This window comes from Platalea leucorodia (assembly GCF_965183815.1).
Source record: "Platalea leucorodia genome assembly, chromosome: 4".
Taxonomy (NCBI): Eukaryota; Metazoa; Chordata; class Aves; order Pelecaniformes; family Threskiornithidae; genus Platalea; species Platalea leucorodia.
In genome coordinates this window covers 61,121,396-61,135,768 of record NC_138826.1, presented here as the reverse complement: position 1 = coordinate 61,135,768, position 14,373 = coordinate 61,121,396, and the positions used below count along the sequence as shown (strand labels likewise).

Below are 14,373 nucleotides of genomic sequence, written 5' to 3'. Positions count from 1 at the left end.
AGAGTAAGCGTTCCTGCACTATACTGCCAAGGATGAAAGAGCAGCTCCTGTCTTCCATTTACATTCATGTTCTGGCTTTAATTTTCCCCTTGGGCCAGGCTTGAGGGGGAACAGGGAGATGGTAATGGTGAGGGCTCCTCTATGGTGGTCTCCAGACCTAGGGCAGTGTTTGCAAGGCCCTGAAGCACAGACGTGCTTTCCTGAGCCTCAGCAGCCTAAAATGCAGTTTACCCTTCCTCTGAAGGGCTGCCTTCACGGACAGTGTGTTGTCCCTAGCAGTTGTTCCAGCTGGAACATCTCCGATGCAAACTCGATCTGTTAAAAGCCCGTTCCCCGCTGAGCACGGCAAAGCAGCAGTGTCTGCGTGTCCCCACCTCCTTGCAGGTGCTGCCCCCCGAGCTTGTAGCTTGCCTGGCCGCAGGTGGCTGTTCTGGAGGATGGCAAACACATGGCCCAGAGACGATGGCCGCCTCACGAGATTTAGGTCACTGGTGCGAGGTGATGCAGTTTCTCAAGGATGAAGCTGGCAGACTTCTTGACACCGATAAAAGTGGTCGTCTGTCTCTAATTGAAGTCTTGGAGAAAAAGCTGAACTGTTTTGGCTGATCTTTTCCCAGACTAATTCCACCTAAAGCAAATATTTGTAATGGAGTACTTCTGCCCAAGTTGTTGCAGTTAGTTAAAACTACAAGAGAGTGAAAACAGGTTCTTGAAGAGAGTCAGGCAGTGTGATTAATAGAGGGCTCTCCTCCCTCTACCCATAAAAATATAAACAAAATGCAACCCAACACTTCTGTTCCCACTGCAAATCACAAGGGGACTGAGTTTCATAAAAGGTTCTAGTAGGGAACAAAAGACCGGGGTTTGATCCAAATGCTATTAAAGTCACCGAGAGTCTTTCCCTTTGGCTCCGGTGGGCTTTGGAGCAGGGCCATGGTGAACACTTGAAGGCCAACCTGACCTTTCATGGAGAGAGAAAGCTGAAGGCTTAGTTTCATCTCACTTGTACTTGCTGGATCCTGATTAAAATCAGTGGGAGCTCAAAAAACTTTACACTTTGCGGAGTTCAGCCCTTGAAGACTAGTTTGACATTTAAGTCGGATTTGGTGCTTAAATGTCAACATTTGTAAATAAGTAGACACCAAAGACTGAAAGTCATCTGGCTTGCTTTACAATGTATGGTTTGGTTCCTAAGTTTTAGGCATGACACTTAGGGATCCCTAAGTTTCCCGATGAGCAGTTATTTTGTAGAGAGCACCCAGATGTACTTCTTTCTTCTTGTTAAAGGCTGCCTCTGTTTCTTCCTGGCTTTGCCCCTGATGCTTTTGTCTGCAGTGTAATCTTTTCTCCATCTTGCCATGGTGACCAGGCTTGCAAACTTCCTACTATAGAAAATTTGAACAAAAAGCCAGATATTAAAGACTCTTGGCAGCATTAGGAAGTGCCGCAATCTTGTTTTTTTGAAGACTTTAAGGGTGGAAGCAATCAGATGATAGACTGTCTTGAGGAATTTGGAAAGGAAATAAGATGCATTTTATATGCTAGATGTTCACAGGAGAAATGTATGATGGTTTCATGCTTGGAAAGGTAACTTGCGTGCAGGTGTTGTGATTCATGCTGCAGTTTTTGTAAATCATTTACATAGAGTATCCTGATACTGATTGTATGTTATGCAGAGGAACCTGCAAATGTTTTCCTTCTGAATTTATTTTGTTTACCTGATACTTATAACTTCTTAAAATTATTTGTCATTTTTTCAATAGTTTTCTAGCTCCTATATGCTTAAAATATTCCTGTTGCCTCTTCTGTATTTCTTTCTGTTTCTCGTTGCTTTATTACAATGACGAAGCCTCTGTAAGGTTCACTAGAAATGGAATTATCATTGAATTAATGTCATAGGTATGGCACCGTTTGTTATATTAAGAAAGCTCCTTAGAATTTGGCAAGTGCTTCTACTCTATATTAAAATAAATGTGTAGTTTTGGCTCCAGATACAGTTTAATTTTACTCATTGAGAAACAGGAAGGTTTTTATGAACGCTTCTACAACAATAAGCCACCTGTGTGTTTGTCTCTATGCAGTTAATTATCATAACACCTTGTCAGCAGACTTGTAATGAAACTGAAGTGTGCAGAATAGACTTCCAAAAAAAAAATTGCTTAAAATAAGTTCAGTTCTGCTAGACCGCTATGCACATCTCTAGAGACTGAGCAGAGAGCTGGGAACAAGGAGTTTTTGCATTTTAATCATGGCCTAAAATTGAATTGCTCAGTTTGGGTGACCTTTTAAAAATGTGTCCTGGTGTAGTCTTCTGGGATTCTGAAGACAGCAATCTCAGTGAGACACATGTGGAGGTTTTCTGAGGATTAAGGAGTTAATTGATGATTTAAAAAAAAAAAAAAAAAAAAAAAAAAAAAAAACCAACCAAAAAAAAACCACAAAACCACCCAAAAAACCAAACCAAACCAAAACCAAACAAACAAAAAAAACAAAAACCCAACCAAACCAAACCCAAATTTTGATGGGGAAACTGCAATGTATTATAGTGTGTGTTATTTGAAGTGGTCTCAATATTTCACTTAAGTCATGTGGAAAGAGCTTTGAAGAGTAAGAGTGATGTCATTATTACTACATGTGAGTTTAGGGTGGTTAAAACAATGTACAGTATTTTTTCCAGTTTGAAAAACAAGTTATTGTTTCAAAGTATTTCAACAAATATTTGCCTCCTTATATTTCAGCTACCTGACTGCAAATAACAACCAGAATTTCTTGTATACTGCAAGGCCTTTTTTGAAGAGAGCTGCTTTGGTGATAAGCTACGTAAGTACGAATGGACTTGACCATGTATTTCTGTGTATGTGACGAGAATGAACATTGCGTGGTGGCATCCCAAAAGACTTGGAAAGCTGAGATGGTAGATCTTAATACAAAGTTAGTCTTGGTAAATAGTCTAGAAAACTTCAGCTGGGCAGAGACAAGAATATTGCTGTGTTTTCAGTTCAAATTTTCTTTTAATTTATAGTGGTTGCCCTTACAACTGTGTAATCATCCGCAAGTATTTCCTGCCCTAAATACAGGGGGACTCTCTGGTGCTGGGCTGACTTTTCAGTGGCATGCCTGTAGTTTCAGTGCAGGGCTTGGTAAGAGTCACAAGAAAAGCTCTGCCTGCAAAGACCTGCTGCTTGGCACGCTCCAAGCAGGACTTGACGCCTTGCAGGGGAGAAAACAAGCACCTCCACGGGGGTGTGCTGGGTGTGCAACTCCCTGTGCTGCTCTAGGAGCCGGATTCCCTTGCTTGTCCCTTGACAAGTGGTTCCCAGAAAGGTAGAGGAGTGTCAGCCCGCAGAAATCCTTCCAGGGATGAGGATTACACAGTATGAGAAACACTGATGGAGCTTGTCCTTACACCTGTGCCAGCATGAGTGAACAATAACAGCTTTTAAGACCTCAGCCATGTTTTTCCACTCTGTAGTTAGGCAGAGGTCAACAGCAGAACTCTGCAGTCAGCTGCAGCAGGGTGACTGATTTGTCCTTTAAAATGCTGCCTTTTTCGTGGGTAGCCGAGATATGCCTGTTGCTGTCAGTAACGCGCACATGAAAGGGGGCCGACACAACAACACAGCGTGCTGTCTGTGCTGAGGGTTGACACGTTTCTCGCCCTGCACAGGGTGGCAAAATTGAATTTTGCCTAAACCGCTGAGCTGACTCACTTCTAGGCACAGAGCAGAGCATGGAAAGCTATCACAACAAAATATTTGCTGGAGGCCTTAGTTCTTCTTAGTAGCACATTGCTAACCGAGATGTTCTTCCTTGAAGGTGATTCTCGTGTTGTATTTCCGCCTCTGGATAATGGGAGGATCCATGCCAATGTTTTCGGAGCAGGACAATCCAGCTTCGTTCTCGCCGTATTTACTGACGAGGTACAATGCCACTAATCAAACAAAGGTTTTCAAATGTGTAGTCTTGATTTTATTTTTTCCCTGCACTAAAATGTTTTACAGATGGCAAATGAGAAGACTTGTTTTGTTGTCTTAACTTAATTACTTCTCCTTATTGCTCTGTCTAGAATAGAAACCAACCAGCATTATTTGAACCACAAAGCGCGCTCCGGGTCCTGTAGAGTTATATTACAGATGCTTTCTTACTGAAAAATGTGGGCTTATTTTTATGTAAAGCCCAAAGAATATAGTCTAATTGCCTGAGCACAGGACTGGAAAGCCCAGTGACTGAAGCCTAATCCTAAACCTTAAAACTGGCTGCTCCTGAGATATGGGATGTATGCATTTGGAGTTTTGCCTTCAGCTGAAGTTTGTGTAAAAAGGGGATGACCATGCCTGTTGGTGGAATATTGGTAGCTGATCAGTGAAGGTAGCAGGCAGGATCCCGGTGGCAGAGAGTACTGCATAGCTCTGGCTAAGCACAGGATGGGCTGCCACGGATTAATTAAAAACAGCAAACCCGAAATTTGTGTTAACAGATTTTTGTTATCGCTATTTTTTTTAAAAAGTACGTAAATGCTTACATTTGGTAAAAATGTTTTTTTTTTCCTTGTCTGGGACCTGATGTGTGGTTAGGTGGGCTGATACCACATCCCTCTGGCTCTGCTGGGCCAGACCAGCAAGGCAGTGGCAGCTGCAACTTAGCTCTTCCCTCCAGACCTAACCAGACCAGTGCTCCGAGAAGGTGGTAGGAAGTTGATTTCCTCTTAAGACAGGGCCGTGTGCATAACTGTTTGCTCTGGTTAGCTACTAAACTGGGGAAAGACATTTTGGAGGCTTCTGGAGGAATTTCCAGATGTCTCAAATGAAAATGGGAACAGTCCTCCTCATTGTCACTTTCTGGCCTTGCTGGCTCCTCGTTCCAACAGTGGAATTGCAGCTGAGACACAGGTTAAGATCAAGCAATCCTTATTCAACATCTGCTGCAGAATTGGACTGGATCTCATTTGGGAGACCTTTATGATAATGTGACAACAGCTCCTATTACCATCAAGGCTAAAAGTGCTTCCAGGAAGCACGTTGTCTGATTTGGAAAGCTCTGATCTGTTCGCAGCATTTCTGGCAGAGTCATTAAACTAAACTCTGTGCGGCACAGCGTGAAGGATTTGCTGCTGTCTCTTTTTGATATGTTTATGCTGAGGTGGGGGTCATCAAGTCATAAATGATCCTGGCCTGATTCCAATTACGTATCCTGTGCTGCAAATGTCTTCCGTGTGTTTGTCTCTTTACATCTTGGAATGACAGGGGAAGGGTTTTTAAACCCAAAAGCTAAGTCATTCTTGGGGTATGAAACAGTGACTATTTTTACCACCGGCACTGTGGATTTTATTAACAACCTCATGAAAGACAAGTGAGAGTGCTGCTGGCTGAGGTCCTCCCTGGCCCCAGCAGCAGCCCTGGCTTCACCTGCAGTCCAGCAACACCTACCCACTCCAAACCTAATTAAGGGAACCTTTGCGAGTAAAACCCAGTATTATTGTTCTGGAGGGATTCTAAAACCCTGTAGTTATCCCAGCTCTTCTACTTCTGATCTTGATCTTAATCCTCACTTTAGCCAATTTACCCAGAAGCCTCTATCTTCCATCCAGAAAAACCCATCCTTTCAGCAAGCCTGGATGCCAGCTGTTACATGGCTTTCTAATATGCAGAGTTAAATTTAACTGGTCAGTTCCTTCCCTGCTGATCTAGCACCAGCCTCCCGTGGCTGATGCTGAGGCACAGGTCCTGACAACAGAAGCTGAAAAATAGGTTTGTTGCTGGATCCTGGTCAGGGTCCAGTCAGGAGATGGGAATGAAGTCAAGGCTGCAACATTGGCCCAAAGTCCATCCAGGAGAAAGGGCAAGAGGCAGGAGTAAGGACAAGCAAGAACATGTGTCTGTGGAGGTCCATCCAGGAGACAAGCTACCTACAGTAGTAGGTCCAAGGTCCATCCAGGAGACAGAGCTGAGCTGAAATGGGGCTCCTAGAGCAATGGGCATCAGGTGTGGGGCCAGGTGAAGCTCGTCAGGGTCCTGACAGCATGTTGCCACAGTTCAGTATGGGCCGCTTCCCCTGCAGAGGATCTTGTTGCTCACCTTCTGTGGTAGTACCTGTCCTCGCTCTCTGGGCACTGTATGATCTAGAAAGAAGCTGGGTCCTGAGCTTCTCTTGACCTTAACCCTAGTCTCCTGGCATGAGCCTTCATCTTAGATGTGAAGTACCTGCAGAATATTTCTATAAATTCTTCTCTGCAATTCTTGTTTCTCTGAACTCAAACCTTAAGCTGACCACTACCTTGAACTTGCAACCAAACAACCTGGAAAAAGCCAAAACCCAGCTATCGTGGTCCCGTGCACCACCCTAAGCCTGCAGGATCCACCTGCCAGCCCATTAGGCTTGCTCAGCAACACCTTCTATCCTGAACCCAGACCCTAACCCTTCACTTCAAAATAGTCAGCGACCCACGGGCTGTCTCAGAGCTAGCTATAGGCCCAGCTGCACTGCTGGCAGTAGTCTTCATGTTAGACCTGTGGGGTCCACCTACAAACGAGAAATCAGAGATGAGAGCTATGCTTTTTATCGTTGTATCTTGCCAGTCTCGTGGAGCTGTGGGAAGACTAATTAGTCAATGTGGATGATACCTTAGAATACATTTCTGGACAGCTGGGGTGGCAAATTTTTGCCAAATGGGTCAGTGGTCAATCCTGCAAGGTAGACAGAGACCCGGTGACTGTCTCTGAACTGACAGCCCATGATGCACCCACTGACCACAGCCCTTATCTTGGCAACAAACCTTTTCCTTCCTCACCTCCTCTTTCAGACTCAAATGATAACTCTCACCTGAGACTTTATCTTACTATGGTCAGAGCTGAAGCTATTGCTGCAGAACTGACATTGTGCCTGTCATCATGTGTGCAAGACTGGGATGTCAGATGGAGCCAGCAAGGTTGAGTGGCAGTGGCCTGGTTTCCAGGAAGATCTGTGTGTCTGGCCAGCAGGAAGGCTAGGCTGAGGTGCAGGGCTGGCATTCAGCTTAGGTGCAAGGAGGAGGGAGGCTGAAGAGGTAAGATTGTTTTTAAAGCCTGGTATTTCCACAGGGTGGAAATAAGAAGTGGTGTTAGGCGAGTAAATTGCTTGAGGGTGGATTTGGAGGTGATACAACTTGCTGGACCTGGTGTTAGGGGTAGACATTAAGTTAAGGTCTAGGACATGAAGGCTCGAGGATATCCAACATCCAAGTAGGTGCTGGTGTGTATGGTGGCTTGCCCAACTGGTGGATGTCCAGTCACATAGGAGAGTTTGTGGTTATGGCCCAGCCTGAGAGAAGCTGCTCAGCAGTGTGTGTTCCTCAGCTGTGCACACCTACAGCAGCTGCATATGAAGAGTTGGTGTGAGAAGTTTTTAACAAGGTTTTGAAGGCAGTAGTTAGGTCACGGCACTGAATTTAAAGCCAGGATGTTATTTGCAATTACAGTTGCATTGAGAGAAAGGGAGTGGAAGAGCTAAGTTTGATGTCAAGACCAGAAGAGAGAAGCCCCATGAAACTAAAAGAAAGGCCAATGTTGGCTGATGATCTTGAGGTGGTTACTAACACCTTAACTATAGCTGAAGCAAGGGTTAGTGCTCAGGCAGTGGGCAAGTTTTGTAACTCTCTGAAGATCATGCAGGGCACAAATGGGAGTTTCTGTTTGCAAACAGTCTTTGTTTGCACTGAGCTGGAAATGTGGTTATTGTGCATGTCTCACCAGGGTAAATGTTATGGTTTTCAGCAGAGTTGAAAGTTATTGTAAGACTTGGCCAACTCTGTGGGGCTAGGAGTAAGGCTGATGACAACAAGTGGAATAAAAAAGAAAAACAGTAGTTTAGAAATGTGTGGCAGTCTTCGTGAAATGCACAAAGTTACATCTGGAGTTGGGGTCTTGGCTGACATAGGATGAACTCAAAGGAGTATTGTTAACTCTCGCAAGGTTTCTGTGTCAGCTGGTGAGCTGTACAGGTGTCCTGAGGCTGGCAAGGGTTATTGGAGTGTGGCTAAGATTAGCGGTAGGTGTAAGTTATGGGTTTGAAAAAGTATTGGGTAATGAGGTCAGATTTTGTTGGCCCCTATGATGCTTGTAGTGTAAATTAGATGACTGAGGGTGTGAGAGAGGTCTGTGCATCCATGATCGTGTGGAGGAGGGGAACATACAGAAATTAAGGCGTATCAAATGAATCTAAGAGGAGACAGGCTCAAAGCAAGCCAAGGAGGTGGCTTGCAACAGGTAGTTGAGCTGGAGAGCTGCTTCCTGCAGGATGCTGTGGGTGTGCTGAAAGTTTATGCAGGCTCAAAGAGAGATTTGCCAAGTTAAAAAAAGAAATCCAGGCTACTAAATATGCAGAAACCACATCCAACTCGGGGACATCATGCTAGCTGGAAATGGGAAAAAATGATCATGTCCTTATATGCTTTGCTTGGCATTAATTTTTGGTCGCTGCTGGAGAGGGGATCCTGGTCTGGACAGACTTTTGGTGTGGCCCAGTTTGGCCTTGGAGTATGACTGTATGTTCTGTGTAACCCGTCTCCAATCTTGGACAACACAAACGTATAAATTAAAGTAGACAGATAATGATTTATTTAACCATTGGAAGATGAAATATGCTGAAATTGTGACAGTTTTTTGGTCTTAAAAAAAAAATCATCTGTTCAGTATGTTCACTAAATCACTGCCCTTAAAATTACAAGTGAATGGGGATGCGAATAAGTGCTTCGGAAGTCAGAATATGAATACTTCAGTCCCTGCAAGGCATTGGATTTTTCTAATATTCCCCAATACCTTAAAACTTACAGTGACATAAATGAAAGCCACATTTCCATGTCCTTCAGTGTGCTGCTTGGGTGATCTGAGAAGGTGAAATCTGTCCATGATGCCCTTTCTCAGCAGAGGTAGAAATGAAGGTGTTGGGAATCCTGCTATGCGTAAGCCCTGCCATGAGAGCCTGTCCGTACAGGCTGTTGTACGCTGCAGAAAGGACATACTTTCTCCAGTGACCTACCTTAAAGAACACAGATTTCCAGTCGTTGTGACGTGCCATCCCAGAATCTGCTATGGGTAAGCTGTTGGAATAGAAAAACCAATCCCAAACCTCTGTTAAAACATTCGTGCTTGTATTAGATGAAAGTTGAGGAAAAATGCAATTAGAAAGGTTTTGAGAGCTACCTAGCTTTAGGTAAACAGCGTACTGAAGTGCAGCTCGAGTGCTAGCAGGGTGTTGAGCAGCGGGCTGTCATGCTTCAGGTGTTTTGCACAATGTTTCTTTCTTCTGCCATTCTTGAGGGGAAAGAAGTAGGAGGCCTCTGGATAAACAGATTGTATTACTAACACCATGGTAAAACAAGGGAAAAGTCCATTGTACAGCATGTCTCAAGGTGTGTGAAACAGATTAAATCCTACCAGTCATTTCAAACTAAGAAAGTATGGGGTTTTTTTTAAACTATATCTTTGGGAGTCAAGTTTTATTAATTTCTGCTGGCATTTGCCTTGTGACCTCCCTTGGCTGATCACTCTGGGCATGCAGCAGGCTTATTTGTGGTGTTGCATTAAATAGTTAAAGCATTTCTACTAAGCCTGCCTTGAGATAACATTGTCCTGTGGTTGAACTGCATTCTCTGTGAGATGGCTTTCTGTATTTCTGTGCTGTTTCAATTGGGTAAATGAGAATTCAGTGCCGCAGAAAGCTGAAGAAATGCTTATGCGTAAAAACTGCACATACTCCTTTTCATAGAGATTTGTGACTGTTTTCTGAGCAATGCATTTAATCATCCCAGTTTTAACTTCAAAGGGAATGAAGTACCGAGAGGCACACAGCGGACCTGTGCTGGAGAAGTGGGTCCCTGTGCCAGCCAGTTCTGCAAGGCAATGGAAGTCAAGTGCAGCAACTACTCTGGTATGGGATTTTCACTGACCTTAGGCTAGGAACTGGCATTAAAATAGAGCCCTGCGACATCTCATTTCTTAATTAGGCAGGCTTGCACATGCTTCCTGAGTGGAGAAGTTCTGCCTGTTTTGTCAGTGCTTTCTACTGTGTGCCCAAAGGTGCTTAACTTCAGCCCTACATCTAATCTCTGCAGGCATCCAGCATTCAGGGCTCACTTCTAGACAAAAGGGAGAACAGCAGTGTGTCGGTAAGAATTGCTGTCATGCCCACCCAGGGGCCAGACAGTCCATACTTTAAGTGTAAAATGTATTCTTTATTCCGAGGGGGCTGGGGGCCAGGGTGAAGCCTATCTGGAAGATGGTGCTACAAAGCAAAGGCCATCCTACAGTAGCAGGTTCCCAGAGGAACCTGCTTTCCCAGAGCCAGGTGAAAGATTTCAGCATCTCTCTCTGTTAAGTTTTCTTAGTTTAATGAACAAACCCAGGTAGGCACTGCTGCTCTGGAAATCAGCATGATAGGCATTTTTAATGGGTCATGGCGCTTGCTGCAAGCGCTGCTTACACAACAAGCCTTCCCTGCCAAAAGCCTGCATGTGGAGTGGAGGGGGTGCAGCCAAAGCAGAGGCCCTTGGCTCCTATAGGCAATGCATTTTGCTTTTCAAAATACTTCCGCGCAGGAGGGCTAGACCACGGCCAGTCTCCGAAGCAAAGCAGCATGCCCAGGACAACCCTTTGGCTCCCGCTGGCATGGGGCAGGTAATGCTCTGGGGTACAACGGCCTGTTTCCAGAAACATTATCACACCGGGTTTATGAGGTCTGTTTTTTAATTTCCTGAGGATCAGCCACCAGTATCTCAGCGGCTGTCCAGAGGACCCTCAATCCCCTGCTGCTTCAGTGAGCTGCTTCAGAAGCAGTTGCCCACCGGTGGCTGGGGGGTTTTGGCTGTGTGACTTCTGGAGCGTGCTGCTGTCGGCGGCGAGCTGAGGATCACATTTGATCACAAGGCACGCTCTCACCCACAGCATGCCAGGGTTTGTGGAGGGAAAACAGCACGAGATCAATCCCAGGTTTTCCAGCGTTGAGACTCTGACAGCAGGCTCGGGTTTCACTGGAAATTCACAGGCTCTTTGAAAGTCTTTACTCTTCAAGAATTTGATATTTTTCAGATTCTTAGCCACAGAGTTGAAACAACTGAGAGCGAGCCGTTCGCCAGATCAAAGCTCTTCAGGCTGTGAGGGTATAGAGGACAACATAGTCTGCCTTTCCTCCTGTGCCCTTGGTGCACACAAACCACCTTCCAGAGGAGTTACCTTGCTGTTCATCAAGCTGCAACTACCTGTTTATCTGTACCTTTGTCTTTCCTACTGCTATCCTCTACTGACTGGCAACTCTTTCCCCTTAGATGCAGAAGTTTTGATGAAAGGGAATACACAGGCACTTTTTCCAATTACAAGTATTTTCTGTCTAGCTGATACTTGCATTTGGATGTTAAATTGGAATTAGTCTGTCTGTTGCTGGTTTGTGTAGTCTTACTCCACCATCACCGCATGTGCTGGATAGACAGAGTATGATTTTTCTTCTAAGGCTATGCAAAGAAAATGTTTAGGCTGACAATATACAGAGCAGGAAAATAAACTCATGTGGGAAGGTATGACTGGACTGGCAGTTCCCCAGGGGAAGCACAAATACATATAATTTTAGTACAATATCCTTAAATACCACCACCTGCTTATAATTGCAGCCACATGTGTCCTAGGAGAACATTATTGTGAAGTGGCTTATCAAACACACTTGGTTTTAGGGCTTTGTAGAGGATGAAGAGAGCCTTGAGCTGCAATCAGTTCAGCTGTTAATGCAAGTAAGAAGCTCTTTTCCCTAATAAAGGAACTCTTCTCACCCTTACAGTGAACTGAAACCTCCCTGAGTCCCTGGCAGTGCAGAGGTCGTCTTCTTAGGAGAGCATTAACAAGGTCTGTGATTTCTGAAAGGGCAACAACTATCTTCCTGCTTCTGTTTCAGACCCCGGTCTCCTTTGTACACACCCTTCTTTTCCCAAATACGAGTTCAGTGCACTGTTATCACCTGTCTTCTAGATAGGTCCATTTTGTTCCCAACCGGGAGAATATTTTGCCTTTGCCTTGCTAAAATCCCCAGTGCAGGAAAATCTTCCACTTGCAGGTGGATACCCTGCTGGGTCTTTGGGGGTAAGGTTGGTTGTCAGGAATGGGATGGGTTGTCCCAGAGCTGGGGAGGTGGTAGGTTGCACAACTGTATGCAGCTAGAAAGAATAGGGTCACTGGCCCCAGCTTTTCCATGCAGCTTTGGTGGGGCATGGTCTGAGTCTTGTGATCACTCGTGTAGCACAGTTCTAGGGAGAAATCTATAATCTCAGGCTCTGGGAGCTGGGGAAAAAAAGCTTAAAATGCTCCAAAATCAGAAAGCAAATGAAACTCCTCATAAATTTCTGTAGATCTTGTATTTTTTTAGCTAGTCTCACAATCCTCATGTGCTCTGATTGCCTGGGTTTGGCAGAGGGGCTTTTCCAAGCTTGTTAGTCTCTCTTACAGCAAAGGGTAACAGACAATACCTCAAGTATTTTTCTGTCATATTGTTTATGGCTTTAAGTAGCACCCTTCACTTTCATTTTTGCAGCAGAAGCAATCAGTTCAGATAGTTGTTTTCTGCAACAGGTTCTAGATATGAGTCATCCTGTATTTGTCTCAAACAAAGCACACAACAGTACATTTAAACAAAAAAATTTAAAACTAAACAAACTGGATTGCCATGACAACACCTGCTACCTACAGGAGGAGCTCTGTTTTTCTCAACATGCCAGAGATGCTGAGAAGTGAAAAGAAACACTTGATACCCGCTGAAACTCAGATTTCCATGTGCAATTTGCAAATAAAAAAAAAATGATTCTGCTGTAATGCAAATGCTGTTAACCAGTCTGGGGAAAAACTGATTGCCAATTAAGAGGCAGATTCTTCCAATCACCTTACCAGTAATAGTCTGTCTTGCCTGGGATTAATTGATGGGGGGGGAGATGTTACAGGCAGGGATTTTTCTCCCCTGGAATTCCAGCAGACATGAACAGCAATATAGAGAAGATCATTAATTTAAAATGTAATTCACTTAGTCAACTAATTAAAAGAAAATACTTTTGTTGCCATTTGCAGGTAGGCTGCTGAAATGTAATTAGCTCCTGCAATGATTCCATGAATCTTCGAGTCTTTCCAAAATTTGCAAATTATTTCCTTGAGGTGTCAGCTTTGGTGAGAGGGTTCTTCCAAAGTTTCTACTGCATTTAGTTTTCTCCCTGGTTAGCCTCGTGATATGAGAGCCACACACATGTAAAGGAATATCATGTGCTTTAGCGAGCCATAAGTAAAAAGCAGCACTGAATTGTCAGTAACTATTATTAGCATCTTGTTATTTTTCTGTTCCTGGTACCTAGAATAGCGATAGTTTGTAGTGCTTTGTTTTATACAGCCATCCATCGCATTCTGAGGGAGCTGGGGTTGTTTAGCCTGGAGAAGAGGAGGCTCAGGGGAGACCTTATCGCTCTCTACAACTACCTGAAAGGAGGTTGTAGCGAGGTGGGGGTCAGGCTCTTCTCCCAAGTAACAAGCGATAGAATGAGAGGAAATGGCCTCAAGTTGCACCAGGGGAGGTTTAGATTTGATATCAGGAAAAATGTCTTCACCAAAAGGGTTGTCAAGCATTGGAACAAGCTGCCCAGGGAAGTGGTTGACTCCTTATCCCTGGAGGTATTTAAAAGACAGGTAGATGTAGTGTTTAGGGACATGGTTTAATGGTGGACTTGACAGTGCTAGGTTAATGGTTGGACTTGATGATCTTAAAGGTCTTTTCCAACCTAAACAATTCTGTGATTCAAGGACAGGTTACCAATGCTGAAAGCGTATCCAAACTTTTGCTTGGATCAGAGCTCGCTCAAGGCTTTCTTGCAGCTTGCTAATGGCTGCTAACATCAGGCAGTGCCCTCCTGGATCCTGCTTCTGTGTCTGCTGTTGGCATGTGCACATTCAGTGAGGGCATTCAAGCTTGACAGCGAGAGGCATGGCCAAGGGTTCTCCAGTAGGATGTCTGGGGAGGCAAACCATTTGACCATACATAGATGGTAATGACTGTCACAGGCTTTAAAATAGTTCACCGTTGTTGGCAGAGCATATTTAAGGTACTAATTATTGCGTAATGGAACGGAGCGATTGTCCGTCTCCTCTGGGACCTGCCTCTGGCAGTGAGTTGTGCATATGGCTCCTGAGGAAGATGGAAACCCCACAAGCACAGGGGAAGGGAGACTTGTTTACAAACCTTTCTTCATCAATGCATGTCCTGGAGCCTGTCTTCTCATCTTCAACAGCAGTTTGTCCTAACCTTCCATCAGAAATGCTTTAACGCTCACTAATCTGGCTAGCCTGAATTCCTCTTAAAATTGGTTCAGCTGACTCAATTTGT

The 14,373-nt window shown here is 44.4% G+C and overlaps 1 protein-coding gene across 1 annotated transcript in view; it reads left to right on the top strand.

Moving 5' to 3' along the window:
- The window catches only part of TMTC1 (transmembrane O-mannosyltransferase targeting cadherins 1), a gene marked incomplete at its 5' end in the record, with an annotated part of 146,260 nt that overhangs the window by 53,291 nt on the left and 78,596 nt on the right, over positions 1 to 14,373 (top strand). The window contains 2 exons of the mRNA XM_082308520.1: positions 2,739 to 2,820; positions 3,817 to 3,920. Coding sequence (XP_082164646.1) covers positions 2,739 to 2,820; positions 3,817 to 3,920 — 186 coding nt within the window. The remainder of the gene's footprint in view (positions 1 to 2,738; positions 2,821 to 3,816; positions 3,921 to 14,373) is intronic.